A 22,392-nucleotide genomic window follows, 5' to 3' on the forward strand; every position below is an offset into this window, starting at 1 on the left:
GCAGAGATTTTCAGAATTGGGCTGCAGCCATCAGGATCTGACTGGACTTCTGATTGATCTTCGTGTTTTTGGACTTTAATCCGTACCTCTGATCTATGCACATAGTTCCACACCTAGCCATTCATCTGCTACTCAGCCCAGCCTGTGTGTCCTCATATATTCAGGGTTCCAGTTCTATCTCTCCCGGACTTGATTGCCCTTGTGGCCTTCAGGTATTTTCAACCTTTATCATTCAGTTCAAATGATTCCAGTCTCTTCTCTGTCTTTGTAGCCTTATAGTTCCACAAATGTCATACATTATTCCAGTTTTGCATGCTTCTGCCTCCTTAATCCTCCTTAATCCTCTTTAATCTCCCCAACCAACCAAGATAATCTGAGTTATCTTCTGCTCAGTCCTTAAACTCTGGAGTTCCCTACTAATCCTATTTTTCTCTCTGTCTTTCCTTTAAGATGTCACTAATGATGAATCTTAATGACCTTGCTTCCAGATTCTACACATGCATATCTTGATTTCCTCTGGGTGTTCCAACTTCCACAGCACCAGGTTCAAAAAACAACATCCACACACACAAATGCAGGTGAAACTCAGCAGGTCAGGCAGCATCTATGGAGAGGAATTGATAGCTGATGTTTCAGTGTCCTGATGAAATGCCTCAGCCTGAAACATCAGCTGTTATACCTCCAGACCTGCTGAGTTCCTCCAGCATTTTGTGTGCGTCACTCTGGATTTCCAGCATCTGCCGAACCTCTTGTGTTTGGGGATCAATAACACCCACTTCCCTTCAATCATTCTGCTCTTGAGCCAATCTGCACCACCTGAATCACTTACCTCAGTATTGCAACACTATGACCACTTTGTACTACAATAGACTTTTGTTGTTCTAATGGTGTTCTTTCTTGTACAAAGTCTTTCTGTGCTCTGTGACTCAGTGGTTCGGGTGTCCAATTGTCGACAGCACTCATTAGGAACAGAATCTTCAGTCTATGCTAGAGACTAACCATGTTTAATTATCTAACAATAACTCTGATCCAACATCCAAATCAGGCTGAGATCTTGCATAATTCAGAATGTTACAGTTACCAGCCATGTTCCCAATTAATTTATTAAATTGTGACATAATAGCAAAACACTGGCTAATTTAGGAAGGTAATGAAGTCTCTTATAAATCTCCCAGTAGGTGTCCAAAATAATTTCTTCTATTTCTATGTGAAAAGTAATTAAGTGCAACTACTGATGAAGTCTTTGAATCCATAAATCACACGGCTGCCAAGGTTTAGTAGGAGCATTAGTATACCACCTATGTTAATGGCAGAGCCCTTGTTCTCTAGCCACCAATTCTGAAGGCTTGAGAGCAGAGCTGCAATTTGGCAAAGGGAAAAGTAAAAGACCGCAGGTGCTGAAATAAAAGCAGCAAATGCTGGAAATACTCAGCAGCATCTGTGGGGAGAGAAAGAGTTTTGTGCTTCATCTACCAACCCCCAGTCAGAATTGTAATTCCAATTCAATAAAAACATGGTTTTTCAGCATTTGGTGAGTTGATGGGTGTTATTAAACATTCACTCAGTGGCCACTTTAATAGGTATACCTTTGTACCTACTTGTTAATGCAAATAACTAATCAGCCAATCATGCGGCAGCATGTCAATGCATAAATGAATGCAAATATGGTCAAGAGGTTCAGTTGTTGTTCAGAAAAACGTCAGAATGGGGAAGAAGTGTGATCTAAGTGACTTTGACTGTGGAATGATTGTTGGTGCCAGACTGGGGAGTTTGAATACCTGTTAATCTCCTGGTATTTTCATACACCACAGACTCTAGGTTTCACAAAGAACTCTAATGTAAAGATTAATTCAAAGTGCAACACTTTACATTTTACCTGGTTAAAGTCCATCTGTCATTTCTCTGCCCAACTGATCTGTATCCTTTGACAATCTTCTACACTATCCACAATGGCACCAGTCTGCAGTAACACACACAAAATACTAGAGGAACTCAACAGGTTTGGCAGCATCTACAGTGGCGACACTTGTGGGCTTCCCCAGCACACCCTTGGGTGTGTTGGTTGTTAATGCGAACAGCACACTTCACTGTATGTTTTGATGTTTTGGGGTACTAACGTTCCTGTCATTCAGTCTTCGGGTTTTTCTTCCTGTCTTGTGGATGGCTGTGAAGAGTAAGTATTTCAGGTTGTATACTATATACATTCTCTGATATTAAACTGAACCATTTGAACATGTGATAAGTAAATGTGAAACTTGAATCTTGAAAACATTTACTAGGAATCCTTAACAGTTTTACAGCAGATGTGATTCATTATGATCTTATCTGAAACACAGAGTGCAGCGTCCCTCAGTGCCAAGCCAAATTCTGTACTCGAATTTCCGGAGTGAGTTTAGAAGCCGCAGCCCTCTGCCTCGGAGGCCAATGGGTTGCCAGCTGAGCAGCCTGATGAATGTGACCCTGGCTGCCAATAGGTGCTCTCGGAAGCCAAGGTTGACATTAGAAGAAAATTGATGGTGCTCTGAGCCTCAAATTGAGCCAAGGTTACAAGTGATGGATTGAGTTTACAGGCAGTTCTAATTACAGTTAACCCAAGCTAGCTCAATATCTGCTGCAATAGAAAAGATAGTGAAGAAATGAAAGGTCTTGAGAAATAGTGCCCAAGATGCAATCAAGAGGAGATTGAATACAGACTTTAATAATTCATATACTACTGACAATGCAATGCATTTTGTCAGTCTCTCAAGCCTTCAAAGGACTTGGCACCGCATACAGAGTTATGCTCAACTTTTCTCATTGATCTGCTCTCAAAATCACTCGCACTCCACTCTCCATTGATGCTCCTAATTGGCATTTAAATCTATTTATATCCTCCTATACACAGCCATCCAACAACACACTTGCTTTATTGCTTCTCGAGGAGAGGTGACTTGATAGAGATGCACAAGATGTTGAGAGCCATATATTGAGTAGACGGACAGAGTCTTTTTCCCAGGATAGAAATACCTAATATGAGGGGGCATAATTTTAAGGTAATTGGAGGAAAGTACAGTATGGGGGGGCGGAATTCAGAGGTAAGTTTTTATGCTGAGGGTGCTGGATGCATGGATTGCACTGCCAGGGTTGGTGATAGAGGCAGATACTGTACATTAGGGACTTTTAGGAGACTCTTCAATAGGTACATGGATAATGGAAAACTGAAGGACTTAGGACTCACAACACCAGGTTCAAGAACAGTTACTACCCCTCAATCATCAGGCTCTTGAACAAAAGGGGATAACTACACTCATTCTATTTCTGGTGTTCCCACAACCGATGGACTCACTTTAGCTTTAATTTCATACTTGTTATTTATTGCTATTTATCTATATTTGCATTTGCAAAGTTTGTTGCTCATTGATCCTGCTTACAGCTACTGTTCTATAGTTTTGCTAAGCATACCTGCAGGAAAAAAGCATCTTAGCGTTGTATGAGCTGACATGTATGTACGCTGATAATAAATTTTACTTGGAAATTTGGACTTCGAACTTTGAAGTGTTATGTAGAAGGAAAGGGTTAGATTATCTTAGAATAGGCTTAGGGCAGTGTTCCCCAACGTTTTTTAGTCCTAAAGCACTTGCATACTTGCCAACGCCCCTCTTAGGCACAATATACTTTCTGGTCACCCCCATAGTGCAAAAACATGTTTACCATAAGCCAACTTGAGAAAAATTATTCTGTTTTGAATTTTTATTTGTCTCTGAACCTAGCTTACACAGTACCTGTGTGCTGTACAGCAGCTTCAATAACAATGGGATCCTTGAGCTTAATGGTTTTTAGCAAGAGTTGAAATATCTGGTTCAAGTTGTGACAGCAAAAGCCTTAAGTTCCCATGGGTAACAATGTCCAACCAGATTCTGTCTTTTGCCAGTATGTGGTTCACTGCACTGAAGCCTCTTTCAACAAGGTAGGAGGATAGAAACGCATGAAGGGCAGCTTGGCTCTTCTCCAAAGACCAGGAATCTTTGTATGACAATATAGCCACATACCACAAAAGCCAACATCTTTGAAAAGCATTTTTGCTTCTTCTTGATTCTGAATTTTGATAATTTCTTCTTGCAAGCTCCCTTCCTGTTCTTCTACCTTGAAAATAAATAGGTTAATTACCCAGTCTGGAATTTCCAGATCGTTCAAATCCTTGAATCAATTCTGAAAATCCTTTTTCAGTGACTGCAGGTGTAAGCAATACTCATGCAAATCACCATCTGTGAAAGAGAGTGCCATACTTTCCACACGGGGAAACAGTGAGAACATTTTTCTCCCAATGTCTTGCTTATATATTTCCAATTTTCTGATAAAAGTAGACACTGTACTTTTTACCTGCATTAAATTGAAATTCTCACCCTTTAGTTTCAAACTTAGAATTTTCACTTTGTCATACACATTGGCTAGGTATGCCAAATTTTCATGAAGAAATTCAATCTTGTTTCCCAAGCTCTTGTTGACTTGGAGCAAAAATTCAACCTGAATGTCAAGAAGATCAAAGAAATGTTTTAAGCAGCAGCCTTTTGACAGCCAATACACCTCAGTGAGAAGAAGCAAGTGTTCAAATTCTTCATTGTTATCTTGGCATAACTGGTGAAATAACTTACTATTTAATGGAAGAGCTTTAATTTTTTTGGTAGCAGATATTACAAAAGCCATGCTTGAAAAAAAGTCACTGGATGATGTTTTTGGTTGCGAGTTGTTGATGATCAATTACACAATAGATTGCAAGCAGACTTGGCATTTCCTTTTTCATAAATGCCACTAAACCTGCATGGCAACCTGTCATATATGGTGCTCCATCTATATGACATGAAAGCATGTTCCTAATTGGAATACTTTTATCCTCAGTAGACATTTTGAGCTCATTGTAGATTGATTCTCTGTTGATACTTGTTTATAACTTTTTTACAAAAGAGAATCCTGCATTAACTTTTCTGTTCTTGATAAACTGTACATATGCTATTAGCAATGCCTCATTGTCTCGCAGTTGATTCATCCAGTTGTATCCAAATCCTGTTTTTTGCAGCTCCATGCATAGTTGATACATAATGTCGTCACTCATTTCGTCAATATGATGAGCTACAGCGTTAATGCTTAGAGGAATTGATTTAAAATACTGGTATCCATTTTGAGCACAGTGGTGAGCACTTCTAATACAGCAGGCGTTATTAATCTTTCACCCATTGAATAAGATTTTCCACACTTTGCCATCATTTTGGAAATGTTGTAAGAAGTCATGAGACCACTGTCAAGGTCATTTTAGCTTCTTTGAAAATGACTGGAGCGTGCAATGCTTTTCAAATGCTTCTTTCATGTTCTGGAACTAAGTAATACCTTAAGTAACCTGGGTGCCTTTTACAGAAGTGTTCCTGCAATCTTGATGGTTTCATGGCTTCATTAGACAGTATAGTATTAGAAATAAGACACATGGGCATCACAGGTTCAACTGGAACGGAATAAAATCATGCTCCAGGTATTCAAGGCTTCACTGCCTTCAGGCTCATTGAGATCGTGCTGTACATATTTATCCATCATTAACGGGGCTAAACTAAAATAAAAAATTAACATAAAGTGGGATACCTATCAGATGTTGATGACAGCAGCGATATGACGTGGACGGAATGATGGTAGTGGCATGCAAAGGAACAGTGAGGCAAAGATGAAGACTATCACAGCAGCGAAAATTACCTTGATAAGGATTCAGATTGGAATCAGAATGTTAGTCAGGATAGAGCTGGTGTTCAGCAAATTACCTTTATACTATTCCAGTTAGTGCGATTGACCTGTCATGTAAGGTTTCATAATTATAATGCCATAGTTAGGGTGATGCTTACTGCCCTCCAAGAATCTTGACTGCCCCCTGACGACTTCTACTTCCCCTAAATCCCCCTTAGGACACTTTATAACCATTCCAGTTGGGGAATCATGAGTTTAGGGGGCGCCCCAACTTTGTGGGCCAAAGGGCCTGTACTGTGCTGTGCTGTTCTATGTTCAATACGTGGAATATTCAAGTCTTGAGGTTTCAACAGCAACCGAGTTGAGACAAGGGGCAATTCCCCTCTGCACTCTTTCTTAATGACATCTTTTCTAGAGTAGGGTGATCAAAACTGAACAGGATATTCCAAATGCGGCCTCACCAATGTTCTGTCAAACAGCAACAGCGCATATCAACTTCTATACTTACTGATGTTACCGAAATCATTAGCTCCATTTCCCTCTCTCCACAGATGCTGCTGGGTGGTTCCAGCGTGTTTGATTTTTATTTCAGATTTCCACCGTCTGCAGATTTTCTTTTGTTTGCCCTTTGAGCATAAAAGCCACTTGTGTTGCAACAGATGCAGTGTGGCAGCGCTGTATGTGGGACTGCTCAGTCCCTGAGAGCTGCAGGACATGGATATTCTAATTATCCTGCGTGAGTCCCATCATTACAGTGTGCCTCGGACAGCTACCATGAAGCAGTTTATGATACCATTAATGGAGATGACTTGGCCACAGGTTGTAAACAGCATCTTTTATTGCGATGTTACTCAGCCACCCACTGGGTGTGTTAAACACTGCTCCAAGACATGCTTGCGGCCATTGCGCGTACAAACCAGACAACACTAAAGCTGAAGAGAATATGACCTTTCTCCTTTTGGTGACGGCCTTCCCTGCTGTGCAGCCCAGATGCCATTAATTGGAAACCATTTACAGGAAAGAGAAAAGCAAAGAAAGAGAGTAAAAAAAAAAAATATATATATAATATGCCAAATTGGAAGTGTTTGGCTTGCTGATGCAAGGAAAGAATTTGCATTTGAGCCCAACATCATATGACCTAAAAGCTCAAACAGCCAAGGATTTCTAAGGCTATTTTCTGGACAGAAATCCCCCACAGATATCAATATGATAATTTTTAAAAATGTGTCTATTTTTATATTTCTTGTATTTAGAGATAAAACTCTCACTAATTTTTATAGATGCACCATAGAAAGCATTCTTCTAGGGTGCATCACAACCTGGTATGGAAGTTGTCCTGTCCAAGACCGGAAGAAGCTGCAGAAGATCGTGAACACGGCGCAGCACATCACACAAACCAATCTTCCGTCCTTGGACTCACTTTACACCACACGCTGTCGGAGCAGTGCTGCCAGGATAATCAAGGACATGACCCACTCAGCCAGCACACTTTTCGTCCCTCTTCCCTCCGGGAGAAGGCTCAGGAACTTGAAGACTCGTACGGCCAGATTTGGGAACAGCTTCTTTCCAACTGTGATAAGACTGCTGAACGGATCCTGATCCGGATCTGGGCCGTACTCTCCAAATATCCAGACCTGTCTCTTGGTTTTTTTGCACTACCTTACTTTCCATTTTTCTATTTTCTAATTATGATTTATAATTTAAATTTTTAATATTTACTATCAATTTGTAATTCAGGGAGCGGGAAGCGCAGAATCAAATATCGCTATGATGATTGTACCTTCTAGTATCAATTGTTTCGCGACAATAAAGTATAAAGTATAAGAACAGGCGTAGCTACCCACCTATTTAATCGCGGGGCAATTTACAATGATCAATCAACCTCCTAACCAGTACACCTTCAGAATGTGGGAGGAAACCCATGCGTTCACAGGGAGAATGCACAATCTCCTTTCAGACAATGTCTGAATTGAAATCTGAATTGAAATAGAGGATGACGCAGTAGGGTAACTCTAGGCAGTTTCTAGAGTAGGTTACGTGGTCGGCACAACGTTGTGGGCCGAAGGGTCTGTAATGTCCTGTAGGTGTCTATGCTCTATATTCCATGAATTCCAAAGCCCCGAGCTGTACTAGCGATGCACTAACCACTGTGGTACTGTGGCAGCCGAGCAAGTTATCAGTGGTGCTGAGGTAGAGATGGTAGAGAGCTTCAAGTTCCTAGGTACAAACATCCCCAATGATTTACCTCGCTCCAACCACGGGGTCACCACAGCCAAGGAAGCTCATCCGCATGGGAAATGCACACTGTCACCCATTTTTCTAGATGCCCCTTAGAAAGCATCCTATCCAGAAGCATTACAACTGCTCTGCATAAGATCACAAAGAAATTGCAGACAGTTGTGAACATAGCCCCATCCACCATTCAAACCAGCTTCCTCTCCATTGACTCCATCCATACTTCCTGTTGTCTTGGGAAAGCAGCCAATACAATCAACAACCTCTCCCACCTCTGTTATTCTCTCTGCTTCTCCTTCCCGTCAGGCAGAAGACATAAAAGCTCGAAAGCATGCACCAGTAAAATCAAGAACAGCTTCTATCCCACTGCTTTAAGACTCTCGTGCAGGATTAAGATTCCCTGAAAGTTAACTTGCAGGTTGAATCAGGCAAATGCAAAGTTAGCACTCATTTCGGGAGAACTGAAATACAAAAATAAGGATGCAATGCTGAGGCTTTGTGAGGCATTATCAGGCCACACTTGGAGCAGTTTTGGGTCGCTTATCTAAGAAAGGATCTGCTGGCATTGGAGAGGGTCCAGAGGAGGACCCTGATCCTGGGAAAGAAAGCGTTAATGTAAGAGGGGGCTTGATGGCTCTGGAATTTAGAAGAACGAGGGGTGATCTCATTGAAACATCAAATATTGAATGGCTTTTATGTCTAATCTCCAGTTTTCAGCACCTGGCTTGTTATGGCTATTTCCTCATGACATTTTATTGTCTGCCTGCACTGCCCTTTTCCTGTGACGGAAACACTTTATTCTGCATTCTGTTACTGCTTTTCCCTTGCACTAGCTCAGATGATCTGTGTTGATGGTGCACGTGACAATAATATACCAATAACAGGACCCTCTGGCCTGATAAGCCTGTGCCACCAAATTACACTCATGTGTAACTAACTTCCTCCAATACGACCACAACCTTCTTGTAATGTTTGGAGGCTTGGGTGCCTCAATGAGCCGGAGGGCTATGTTGGCTGGAGTCAGGGCTTTCTGCTGTGGCTTTTGGTATGGTCACCCATGCAAAACAGGTCAAAGGGTTGAGGCCAGACTAAGAGTGGTCCACCAGTCCTCCAGGTTCAGCGGGAGGGGGAGTTCAGCTCAGGGCCAACAACCCTGACTACAGCATTGAAGAATCATTCTACATCTTTGTGCGATGGTATTCCTGAGTCTCCTCCCAGGACATGCAAGACTGACAAGTGGTGAAAACCAAGAGGAAAGCTACTGATATGATGGAGGAAGCCCTGAACACCACCAGGGATGGAGGAGCTTCATTGCTGCCCTAAACGCCTGAGGTGTAACGGGCAGCAAGTAAGCAATTAACCTACTAAACTGCATGTCTTTAGAATGTGGGAGGAAACTGGAGCCCCCGGAGGAAATCCTTGCTGTGGCAGACAGAGGTGGGAATTGAACCCAAGTCTGGGGTGCCGCAATAGTGTGCACTAGGTTACTGTGCCATTCCAATTTACCAAGGGCATGCCCGGGTTTGTGTCTCTCCAGGTTTTTCAGGACTGCGAATTCCAGACACCCATCACATTCCAGGATTAATTTTGTTTCCTCATTTGAAAATGAATACTTTAAAACTGCAGCCTTTGTCATTTGACCCATCTGTCAAGGGAAATTGGTCCTTCTTACATCAGCCCGTAATTGGATCTTGGACTTCCTCACTCATCGTAACCAGATGATGAAAATAGACAAGAGCAAATCCTAACCCTGAACACTGGTGCACCTGAGGGACGGGTACTGAACCCACTTCTCGACCCTCTCTTCACATACGAGTGCACTCCTGCTCATGCTACTGACTCAATTATCAAATTTGCAGATGACACAACCATGACCGGCTTAATCACAAACAATAATGTGCTGAAACTGTCTGATCGGTACAGGAACCATAACCTCTCACATAACATCGAAGTGATAGCTGACTTCAGGAAGGCAACAAGCCCCACTATTCCTAAACGGTGAGGTAGTGGAAAGGATCTCCAGTTTCGAGTTTTTGGGATGAACATCACCGAGGAGCTCTGTTGGTCTGTAAGCACAACCTTGATAGCAGGGAAGGTACTACCTGGGGTGCTTAAGGAGAGCTAATCTGCCTCTAAATTTGCTGGCCAACTTTTACTGATCTGTGATAGAGAGCATACTGACATATGCAATGTCTGTGTTGTACTCTAGTTGCAGCAAGACAGATCACCAAGCACTCCAACAGGTGATTAGGACGGCTCAGCACATCATTGGGACTCGACTTGGAGACAACTTACAACTCTCAATGCCTACAGTGCACTTGTAGCATCATTGGAGACCTATGCCATCCTGGACACAGTCTGTTTGATCTCTTGCCATCTGGTAGGAGATACAGAATCATCTTAGCCAAGACAATAAGACTGAAAACAGCTTCTTCCCAATGGTTGTTGTGAAGCTGAATAACGCTACACCCCAGCTTGCCATTGGCCTTTAGCCTTTGAGTGTTAAGGATTATTGAAGTCACTTTTTAAAAATTAAGCCATCAACATGCATTGTAAATATCTGTTTTGCATAGACTGGAGTAGTCCCACAATCTACAGGAATTCTGCAGATGCTGGAAATTCAAACAACACACATAAAAGTTGCTGGTGAACGCAGCAGACCAGGCTGCACCTCTTCCTAGAGATGCTGCCTGGCCTGCTGCGTTCACCAGCAACTTTTATGTAGTCCCACAATCTCGTCGTTTTGAGCAGTGACAATAAGTTGCTATTCCATTCTATTCTCAGCTTTTTGATCCAGCACCCTCATTAGTATGACAGGAGACTGAAACAGCTGGTGTTTTTTGTTGCATAGATTGGCTCAAGAAACTTCACCACTTACTCGACATATCGTATTCTGGCCAATCAACAGTGAAACACTATGGCAACTGCTGCTTTCCTTATTACAACCGGACTTGGTTTATTATTGTCACTTGTACTGAGGTACAGCGAAAAGCTTGTCTTGCATATTGTTCATACAGATCAAATTATTGCACAGTGCATTGAGGGAGTACAAAAGGAAAACAGTAACAGAATGCATTAAATATCATTTTTGTTCACCTCAATATAGGAAAGATGTGGATGCTTTTGAGAGGGTGTAGAAGAGATTTGCCAGTATGCTGCGTGGAATAGAGAGCATGTCTTATGAGGTGAGGTTAAGGGAGCTAGAGCTTTTCTCTTCCGAGCAAACTGGTTATAGTGAAGATAGGCCTCAAACTGCGGACTTGTCTGCTGCTGCAGTCCAAGAGAGGCGGTGTAGCGTGGTGTCCATGCTCCGTTGGGGACTGCTCTTCCATTAATGATACCCCGCGCCCCCCCCCCCCCAAATTGTTTGATTGATCGGATTGTGTGTATGTTTGCCTATGGACTATCTGGAACTGCACCATCGATTTGCGGAACAAGTCACTCAGGGGCCTGGGCTACATATTTTTGCGTGACTGTATATGTGCGCGCTATCTTGAATGTGCTGTGTATGCTTTGCAACCTGGCCCCAGAGGAACGCTGTTCTGTTTGGCTGTACTCATGTCTGGTTGAATGATAATTAAACTTGAATTTGATTTGATTTATTTGCAGGATGAGAGGTGACTAGATAGAGATGTATAATATGAAGAGTGGCATAGACACACAGGACAGACAGATACTTCTCTCTCACTGCCCTTAATTTCCTTCCAATCAACTTAAAATCATGCCCTCTCATAATTGCCTAAATAGCTATAATGAGAGGGCATGATTTTAAGTTGATTGGAATAAAGTTAAGGGGTAATAGAAATATAGAAGACCTACAGCACAATACAGGCCCTTTAGCCTACAATGCTGTGCCGAACATGTATTTACTTTAGAAATTACCTAGGGTTACCCATAGCCCTCTACTTTTCTAAGCTCCATGTACCTATCCAGGAGTCTCTTAAAAGACTCTATCATATCCGCCTCCACCACCGTCACCGGCAGCCCATTCCACGCACTCACCACTCTCTGAGTAAAAAACCTACCCCTGACAACTCCTCTGTACCTACTTCCAAGCACCTTAAACCTGTGCCCTCTCGATTTTTTTTACACAGAGAGTGCAGGGTGTGTGGAATGCACTGCCAGGAGTGGTGGTAGAGGCAGATACACTAGGGACATCTAAGAAACTCTTCGATAGGCACAGGGATGATAGAAAAATGGAGGGCTATGTGGGTGGGAAGAGCGAGACTGTTCTTGGAGTAGGATAAAAGACTGCCACAACATTGAGGGTTGAAGAGCCTGTGCTGGCTTGTACCGTTCTATGTTCAATGTTCTCTATAATACAGAATGAAGTATAACACACACAGAGAATGTGCTTTATTATATTCCACCTGGAACTTTGGCAGCAGAGAGAGAGCAGATTCCAGCGACGTTGGTGCCTTGTCTGCAGAAAGCTTGACGAGTAATGAAGACATCTATGAAAGTGATATAGTTGCTGCTGTCACAAGGGCATCCTGATGTTTGACACATTGACAGAAAAGATGGCCATTGCAACAGGAATCCATTAGCAGTGTGAGCTGTGATGACAGCAACGATACTGCAGATGAAAACTTTTTGGCCTGAGCATATTAACATTAAACACACTGTGTTCCCTCAATTGCTGAGATCCCCAACAATTACATGGTGAATTGTAGAGAATACAGCACAGAAAAGGGCCCTTCAGCCCATTTAGTCGATGCCAAACCATATAAACTGCTTACTCCCATCAACTTACACCAGGACCAAAGCCCTCTATACCCCTGCCATACATGGACCTATCTGAACTTCTCTTAAATGTTGAAATCGAGCTCACACGCACCAGTTGCTTGGGCGTTCATTCCACACTCTCACCACCCTTTGAGAACACTCAAAAGGAAATGACTTTCTAGTCTGATGGTGTGTCCCCTACCTAACTATAAATTCAGGTGACCAGTAGGCTTCCTTCACAAATGAGGGAGATTTAAAAGTATCTTGAAGACTTCGTTGGGTCACTTGTGGTCAAATCTCACAGAACAACACATTCCAAACCTGCTTCAATAACAGCAACAAATTTCACACACTGGCCTGGAACACATTGCTGGGGATATTGGTAGAGGCTGGTGCATTAGGGACATTTTAAAAACTCTTAGAGAGGAACATGTTTGTAAGAAAAATGGCAGGTTCTGCACGAAGCGCAGAATCAAATATCGCTGTGATGATTGTACGCTGTAGTATCAATTGTTTGGTGACAATAAAGGGGAGAAAAAAAACCAGAGGACATGGGTTAAGGGTGAGGGGGGAAAAGTTTAAAGGGAACATTACGGGGGTCTTCTTCACACAGAGAGTGGTGGGAGTATGGAATAAGCTGCCAGACGAGGTGATAAATGCGGGTTCTTTTTTAACATTTAAGAATAAGTTGGACAGATACATGGATGGGAGGTGTATGGAGGGATATGGTCCGTGTGCAGGTCAGTGGGACTAGGCAGAAAATGGTTCAGCACAGCCAAGAAGGGCCAAAAGGCCTGTTTCTGGGCTGTAGTTTCTATGGTTTCTATGGTAATAAAGTATAAAGTATAAAAAGGTTATGGGTTGTGTAGGAGAGAAGGGTTAGATTGACGATGGAGTAAATCGGCTCAACTTTGTGGACCGAAGGATCTGTAGAAAGTTGCACTGTTCTATATTACATAGTACACAGAACAGAACAGGTGAGCATACTGCAGGCCCTCAGGCCCATGGTGTTTTGCCGACCTTATAAACTACTCAATAATAAATCGGATCCTTCCCTCCTACATAGCCCTCTGTTTTCCTGTGTTGTAAATCAGAACATCCCTGGGGTGGGGCACAAAACATTGCAGTCACAGGGAAAAAGGTGCAATCTCCAAACAGACAAATGGCCAGAGGTGAGGTTTGAACCTGGACCACGAGTGTGGTGAGACAGCAGTATTTGTGTAAATCCACAAGGTAATTCACTGAGCTGTCTCTTTCCATTGCTAGATTCCAGCTTTTCTTTCAAAATGGCAGGGTCACTCAGATTAATTTTGCTTTTGCAATCATCCAATTTCCTATCATTTGAAATCAGGTTTCTATTCAAAGGTACATATTTATGCTAATAGTCAGTAACACACAATTACACTTGGAGCAGTTTTTGTGTAAACATAAATTCCCCAGATACTTCCAACCACAGTGATTACCAGCGGATTTAAAAATACCTGCAGCAATTACTCACAGGTCGGAAATCAAAAAATGTACATGCTAGAAATCCAAACTAAACAGGAAAATGCTGGAAATATTCAGAACATCAGGGAGCATTGAAGGAAACAAAGGTAGTATCTCAGAGTCAACATTTCTGGTCAATAACCTTTCATTGGAATGAAATAATAAGGAGATAATCAAAAGTTGGGTCTAAGGATTAGATTCTAAGGAGCACTTTGAAAGTAGAAAGAGAGGTAGTGTTGCAGCTAGTATGATGCTACTACAGGTCAGGATGTCCGAGTTCAGCGTTCATTTCCAATACTATCTGTTAGATCCCCTCCATTTCACCTACCAGCCCAGACTAGGAGTTGAGGATGCCATCATCTACCTGCTGAACCGTGTCTACGCCCACCTGGACAAGCCAGCGAGCACTGTGAGGGTCATGTTTTTTGACTTCTCCAGTGCGTTCAACACCATGCGCCCTGCTCTCCTGGGGGAGAAGCAGATAGCGATGCAGGTGGATGCTTCCCTGGTATCACGAATTCTTGATTACCTGACTAGCAGACCACAGTACGTATGCTTGCAACACTGTGTGTCTGACAGAGTGATCAGCAGCACTGGGGCTCCACAGGGGACTGTCTTGTCTCCCTGTCTCTTCACCATTTACACCTTGGACTTCAACTACTGCACAGAGTCTTGTCATCTTCAGAAGTTTTCAGATGACTCTGCCATAGTTGGATGCATCAGCCAGGGAGATGAGGCTGAGTACAGGGCTACGGTGGGAAACTTTGTCACATGGTATGAGCAGAATCATCTGCAGCTTAATGAGAAAAAGACTAAGGAGCTGATGGTAGACCTGAGGAGAGCTAAGGTACCGATGACCCCTTTTTCCATCCAGGGTGTCAGTGTGGACATGGTGGAGGATTACAAATACCTGGGGATACGAATTGACAATAAACTGGACTGGTCAAAGAACACTGAGGCTGTCTACAAGAAGGGTCAGAGCTGTCTCTATTTCCTGAGGAGACTGAGGTCCTTTAACATCTGCTGGAGGATGCTGAGGATGTTCTATGAGTCTGTGGTGGCCAGTGCTATCATGTTTGCTGGCCAGTGCTATGTTTGCTGTTGTGTGCTGGGGCAGCAGGCTGAGGGTAGCAGACACCAACAGAATCAACAAACTCATTCGTAAGGCCAGTGATGTTGTGGGGATGGAACTGGACTCTCTGACGGTGGTGTCTGAAAAGAGGATGCTGTCCAAGTTGCATGCCATCTTGGACAATGTCTCCCATCCACTACATAATGTACTGGGTGGGCACAGGAGTACATTCAGCCAGAGGCTCATTCCACCGAGATGCAGCACAGAGCGTCATAGATAGATAGATATACTTGATTAATCCCGAGGGAAATTTGGTTTCGTTACAGCTGCACCAACCAAGAATAGAGCGTAAATATAGCAATACATAAACCACCAACAATCAAACAACAAAATGCAAACTATGCCAGATGGAAAATAAGTCCAGGACCAGTCTATTGGCTCAGGGTGTCTGACCCTGAAACAGTCATTCCTGCCTGTGGCCATCAAACTTTACGACTCGTCCCTTGGAGGGTCAGACAGCCTGAGCCAATAGGCTGGTCCTGGACTTATTTCATAATTTACTGGCATAATTTACATATTACTATTTAACTATTATGGTTCCATTACTATTTATTATTTATGGTGCAATTGTAATGAAAACCAATTTCCCCTGGGATCAATAAAGTATGACTATGACTATGAAGTTTCTACTTCCTTCCCATGAAACGTGGGCTTCCTCTGGGTGCTCTGGTTTCCTCCCACAGTCTTTTGATGTTGGGACAGAAGTTAGTTGGTTAATTGGTTTTTTAAATTGTCCTGTGATTAGGCTAGAATTAAATAGGTGTGTTGATAGTGGTGTAGTTCGCTGGGCACTGTACCTCTAAATAAATTAATCAATCAATAAATAAATAAATAGATAGATGAATAGTTAATTAGTTAGTTAGATAGATAGATAGATAGATAGATAGATAGAAATGAGAGAAAATCTGCAGATGCTGAAAATCCAAGCAACACACACAAAATGCTGGAGGAACTCAGCAGGCCAGGCAATATGTGTGGAAGAGAGTAAACAATCGATGTTTCGGGCTGAGATCCTTCATCAGATAGACAGATAGATTTAGGGTTTTTGATCTGAAAAAGCATCTTTTTTTCCCTTAGTGCTCCCTGATGTTCTGAACATTTCCAGCATTTTCCTGTTCAGTTTGGATTTCTGGCATGTATGGTTTTTGATTTCCAATCTGTGAGTAATCGCCCCAGGTATTTGTATATCTGCTGGTAATCATTGTGGTTGGAAGTATCTGGGGAATTTATACTTACACAAAAACTGATCCAATTGTAATTGTGTGCAGCTGCGTATTAGCATCAATGTGTACCTTTGAATAGAAATCTTATTTCAAATGGTAGGAAATTGGATAATTACAAAACCAAGATTAATCTGTGTGACCCTGCAGTTTTGAAAGAAAAAGTAGAATTGAGCTCTGGAAAGAGACAGTTGAGTGGAGTACCTTGCAGAGCTGCTGTCTCACAACGACAGTGATTTAGGTTCAATCCTTACCCTAGGCCCTGTGTCTGTTTGGAGATTGCAATCTTTTCCTGTGACTGCCTCCCATGGATCTTCTGGTTTGCAATATAGAGTAATGGAGGGATATGAAGGAGGGAAGGGTTTGATTAATCTTTGAGTAATTTTTAGAGTCAGCAAAACATCTTGGGCCTACACTATAGTATTCTGTTCTGTGTACAATGTAACATTGAACAGTACATCACACTATGGATTCTTCAGTCCACAAAGTTGTGCCGATCTACTCCGTGATCAATCTAACCCTTCCCTCTTAACCCTCCGTTTTTCTTACATGTGCCTATCTAAGAGTTTCTGAAATGTCCCCAATGTGGTAGCCTCTACCACCATCCCTGGCAGTGTGTTCCAGGCTATCACTCTCAGTGTAAAAAAAAACTAACTCAGACATCTCCCAGGAACACTTCATCTTCAAGGAACAGTGACTCAAAAAGGCGGCATCCATCATTAAGGACCCACATTGCCCAGGACATGCCCCCTTCTCATTGTTACCATCAGGGAGGAGTCACAGGAACCTGAAGGCACATAGTCAAAAATTCAGCACCAGCTTCATCCCCTCTGCCATCAGGTTTCTGAATGGACATTGAACCATGAAATTTAACTATATATATATAAACAGTGTCTATGAAAAGTATTCACCCCCGCCCCACCCGGAAGTTTTCATGTTTTATAAGATTGAGTCACAACAGATTTAATTTGGCTTTTTTTTGACACTGATGAACAGGAAAAGACTCTTTTGTGTCAAAGTGAAAATAGATCTCTACAAATTGATCTAAATGAATTACAAATATAAGACACCAAATAAATGATTGCATAAGTACTCACCCCCTTCAAGTCAGTATTTAGTAGATGAACCTTTGACAGCAATTACAGCCCTGAGTCTGTGTGGATAGGTCTTTATCAGCTTTGCACAACTGGACACTGCAATTTTTCCATATTCTTCTTTATAAAACTGTTCAAGCTCTGTCAGATTGCATAGGGATCATGAGTGAACAGCCCTTTTCAAGTCCAGCCACAAATTCTCAATTGGATTGAGGTCTGGACTCTGACTTGGCCACTCCAGGACATTAACTTTGTTGTTTTTAAGCCATTCCTGTGTAGCTTTGGCTTCATGCTTGGGGTCGTTGTCTTGCTGGAGAACATATTTTCTCCCAAGTCGCAGTTTTCTTGCAGACTTCCAGGCCCTGTTGCAGTGAAGCATCCTCACAACATGATGCAGCCACCCCCATGCTTCATGGTAGGGATGGTGTGTTTTTGATGATGTGCTTACACCAAATATAGTGTCTAGTCTGATGGCAAAAAAAGCTCAATTTTGGTTTCATCAGATCATAGAACCTTCTTCCAGCTGACTTACATTCTCCCACAGGCCTTCTGGCAAACTCTAGCCAAGATTTCATGTGAGATTTTAATCAACCGTGGATTTCTCTTTGCCACTCTCCCATAAAGCTGTGACTGGTGAAGCACCCGGGCAACAGTTGTAGTATGCACAGTCTCTCCCATCTCAGCCACTGAAGCTTGTAACACTTCCAGAATTGCCATAGGTCTTTTGGTGGCCTCCCTCACTAGTCCACTTCTTGCATGGTCACTCAGTTTTTGAGGATGGCCTGCTCTAGGCAGATTTACAGCCGTCTCATATTCTTTCCATTTCTTGATGATAGACTTAACGGTACTCCAAGGGATATTTAGTGACTTGGAAATTTTCTTGTATCCATCTCCCGACTTGTAACCTTTTTGTGGAGTTCCTTGGAATGTTCTTTTGTCTTCCCAGCATTGTTTTGCCAGGATACTGACTCACCAGCAGTTGGACCTTCCAGATACAGATGTATATTTACTACAATCAATTGAAAGACCTTGACTGTATACAGGTCTTCCAGAAACAGATCGTCATTTAATTAATTATGTGACTTCTAAAACCAATTGGCTGCGCCAGTGATGATGTGGTGTGTTATATTAAAGGGTGGGGGGGGGAATAAATACCAATGTAATCAATTATTTTGTATTTTATATTTGTAATTAATTTAGATCACTTTGTAGAGATCTATTTTCACATTGACACATAAAAGTATTTTTCTGTTGATCAGTCTCAAAAAAGCCAAATTAATTTTATATATCAATTATTATAAAGGCAAATTAAATCCACTGTGATTCAATGTTGTAAAACAATAAAACATGAAAACTTCCAAGGGGGTGACTAGCTTTTATTGGAACGTATGTACAGAAAGGTTGTTTTTTCTAATTGAATTGACTTTATTTCTTACATCCTTCACATACATGAGGAGTAAAAATCTTTATGTTACGTCTCCGTCTCAACGTGCAATCATAGTAATTTATAATAATTTATAATAAATAAAACAGTCAATGTAACATAGAAATGCACTCAAATCAGTGTGACTTAATCAGTCTGATGGCCTGGTGGAAGAAGCTGTCCTGGAACCTGTTGGTCCTGGCTTTTATGCTGTGGTACCGTTTCTCAGATGGTAGCAGCTGGAATAGATTGTGGTTGGAGTGACTCGGGTCCCCAATGATCCTTCGGGCCCTTTTCTCACACTTGCCTTTGTAAAAGTTACAACTACAGATGCACTGGGCTGTCTGCACCACTCTCTATATAATCCTGCAATTGAGGGAGGTACAGTTCCCATACCAGGCAGTGATGCAGCCAGTCAGGATGCTCTCAATTGCGCCCCTGTAGAAAGTTCTTAGGATTTCGGGCCCATATAAACTTCCTCAACTGTCTGAGGTGACAGAGGCGCTGTTGTGCCTTTTTCACCACACAGCTGGCGTGTACAGACCATGTGAGGTCCTCGGTGATGTGGGTGCTGAGGAACTTAAAGCTGTTTACCCTCTCAACCCCAGATCCATTGATGTCAATAGCGGTTAGCCCATCTCCATTCCTCCTGTAATCCACAACCAACTCCTTTGTTTTTGCAACACTGAGGGAGAGGTTGCTTTCTTAACACCACTGTGTCAGAAAGATGACTTCTTCCCTGTAGGCCGCCTTGTTATTGTTGCCAGAAAAGGGCTAGTGACATCATGAAGGATTCCACCCACCCTGCTCATGGACTGTTTGTCCCACTCCCAGCAGGGAGCAGTCTACGCAGCGTCCATGCCAGGACCACCAGACTCAAAAACAGTTACTTTTCCCAAGCAGTAAAGCTGATCAACACCTCCACCAACTAACTTCATCAACACTTTATCATTTCCTGTCAGTCACTTTATGTCCAGACACTCCTGTGCTTAGTGTCACTTTATGGACATACAATCATTCTATGTATATAAGCTATCTTACGTATTTATATTTATTGTGTTTTTTAAATATTATTGTGTTCTTTAGGGGCAGGTTGGAGATACGTCTCTACCAAAAGAGGTGTAAGGCGCTGTTTCCCTCCTCTACTGTGCCCTTGGTCAAAGCGTAGTACCTGCTTAGCCGTCACCACCCTCCCCACCCGATCAGGGTCACGTGAATCATTGGAGCAAGTGGTGGATGGTCGGGTGAGCAGCTGGTTCATATCACAAGTCCTGGTTATGCAACCACTGACGATAGGCAGACAACCTCTGAAGAGTACTGATAATGGCTGGGGTCACCCATCTTGGAAAGTCACTGCCCTGAAGGCAATGGCAAACCACTTCTGTAGAAAATTTTGCCAAGGGCAGTCATGGTAAGAGAAAACAAAAGAATAAGCACAACAGTGGAAATTGGGTCTTCACCACAATCCCTCATCAGATGGAAGATCATGATTGCCCTTGTCATACGACATGCCAGATAATGATGATGATGTGTTCTTTATTTCTTGTGCTGCATTGGATCTGGAGTAACAATTATTTTGTTCTCCTTTACACGTGTGTGCAGGAAATGACATTAAACAATCTTAAATCAATCAGCCTGAACGGCTGTAAAATGAACCATGTGAGGTTGAAGTCACTGCAGCTGTGCCTTCTGAACACTGAACCCCTTGCCAGAGGAAACAGTTCTTCGTCAAACCTCCTCTGAATTTTCAAAATTCATCCATTCTCCTCTTAACCTCCCTGTTGTAGACATCCAATTTTGCATCTGAAATCTATTATTCCTGCCTCCTTCCTACCCTCAGAACCCTCTTCGACGTCTTGACATTCTTCCATAGGAATTAGACTCTTGCTCCACCCTGCTCTGTATTTACGATGAACTCTCAGTAACCTGCTTGACACAGTAGGACAGAATGTTCCCTTTTCACTTGCCCCATCACTGAACTGTTCTCACAACCTATGGACTCATAGTTTTTTCTCTTTTTTATTTGCACAGTTTTATTGCCTTTTGCACACTGACTGTCCACCCTGTTGGGTGCAATTTTCCATTGATCCTATTATGGTTATTGGATTTACTGAGAATGCCCTCAAGAAAATGAATCTCAGGGTTTTATATGGTGAGTCTCTCCCTCTATTTCCATCTGCTCTCAGCCTGTTTCCTTCTCTCCCTCTATTTCCATCTCCCATTCTTCCTATTTCCCTCTCTTCCTCTATTTCCATCTCCCACTCCCTTGATTTCAGACACACTGTCTCCACTGATTTCACACTCACTCTGTCACTGTTCGGAACAAACACTCCCCTCCTCGTGCGACCTCAGTCACTTACTCTGAGTCCCATTGGAATTCACGGATCTCCATTCTTCAGAGTCTGCCAGCTTTATCTCCACTTGGTAGTGATGGATGGGGACACCACCATGCGAATCAGGCTTGGTAAAGGAGATTCTTGCCACTGTCTGTGATGCAGCGAGCACCCTCAAACCATACGGACTGGATGGCACAGCTGCAGGAAAGGACAAACACACCATTCATTAACTGACATAAATAATGAGGAAAGACCTCGGATGGCAGAGGAAAATCACGGTATATTGTTTCAAACAAAATGATAAAATACTGGATGTAGTGTGGGTCTTCAGGTTGCTCTGTACCTCCTTCCTGATGGTAGTAATGAGAAGAGAGCATGTCCTGGGTGGTGAGGGTCCTTAATGATGGATGCCTCCTTTTTGAGGCACCACTGTTTGTAGATATCCTTGATGGTGGGGAGGGTTGTGCCCATGCTGGGGCTGGTTGAGCTTTGCACTCCCCCATACCAGGCAGTGATGCAACCATTCTGTTTGAAAGATTCTGATTCATTTAATTAACAATTCGTATTCCCTACACATTGTACTGGGATTTAAACTGGTCAATACCTCACAGTGTTGACTACAGTGATGGGCACTCCACACACATCTGTCCAGAACAGATGCTAACATCTGGAATAAACATCAAATAAATGCTTATGGGCAAATCGACAACCGTAATGGAAGTTTAGCTCAGTAGAAGCAGATGGGAACGGACCCTTTCCTTGAGGCCCTAATTGTCCTACAATGTCAGTCTGAAGGATGGCAGATGGAGTTTAATGCTGAAAAATGTGAGGTGCTACATTTTGGTAGGACTAATCAAAATAGGGCATACATGTAAATAGTAGGGCATTGAAGAATGCTGTAGAACAGAGGGGTCTAGGAATAGTGGTGCATAGTTCCCTGAAGATGGAATCTCATGTGGATAGGGTGGTGAAGAAAGCTTTTGGTATGCTGGCCCTTATAAATCAGAGCATTGAGTCCTGATGAAGGGTTTCAGCC

General features: G+C 42.5%; 1 protein-coding gene across 2 annotated transcripts in view; it reads right to left on the bottom strand.

The window, feature by feature from the left end:
• LOC134347828 (neural cell adhesion molecule 2-like) overlaps positions 1-22,392 on the bottom strand; it is a 632,407-nt gene that overhangs the window by 164,162 nt on the left and 445,853 nt on the right. For both annotated transcript variants that reach the window (XM_063050290.1, XM_063050291.1), the window contains exon 12: positions 21,381-21,554. In XM_063050290.1, coding sequence (XP_062906360.1) covers positions 21,381-21,554 — 174 coding nt within the window. The remainder of the gene's footprint in view (positions 1-21,380; positions 21,555-22,392) is intronic.

Source organism: Mobula hypostoma, chromosome 6 (genome assembly GCF_963921235.1).
Source record: "Mobula hypostoma chromosome 6, sMobHyp1.1, whole genome shotgun sequence".
In the NCBI taxonomy this organism is placed as follows: Eukaryota; Metazoa; Chordata; class Chondrichthyes; order Myliobatiformes; family Myliobatidae; genus Mobula; species Mobula hypostoma.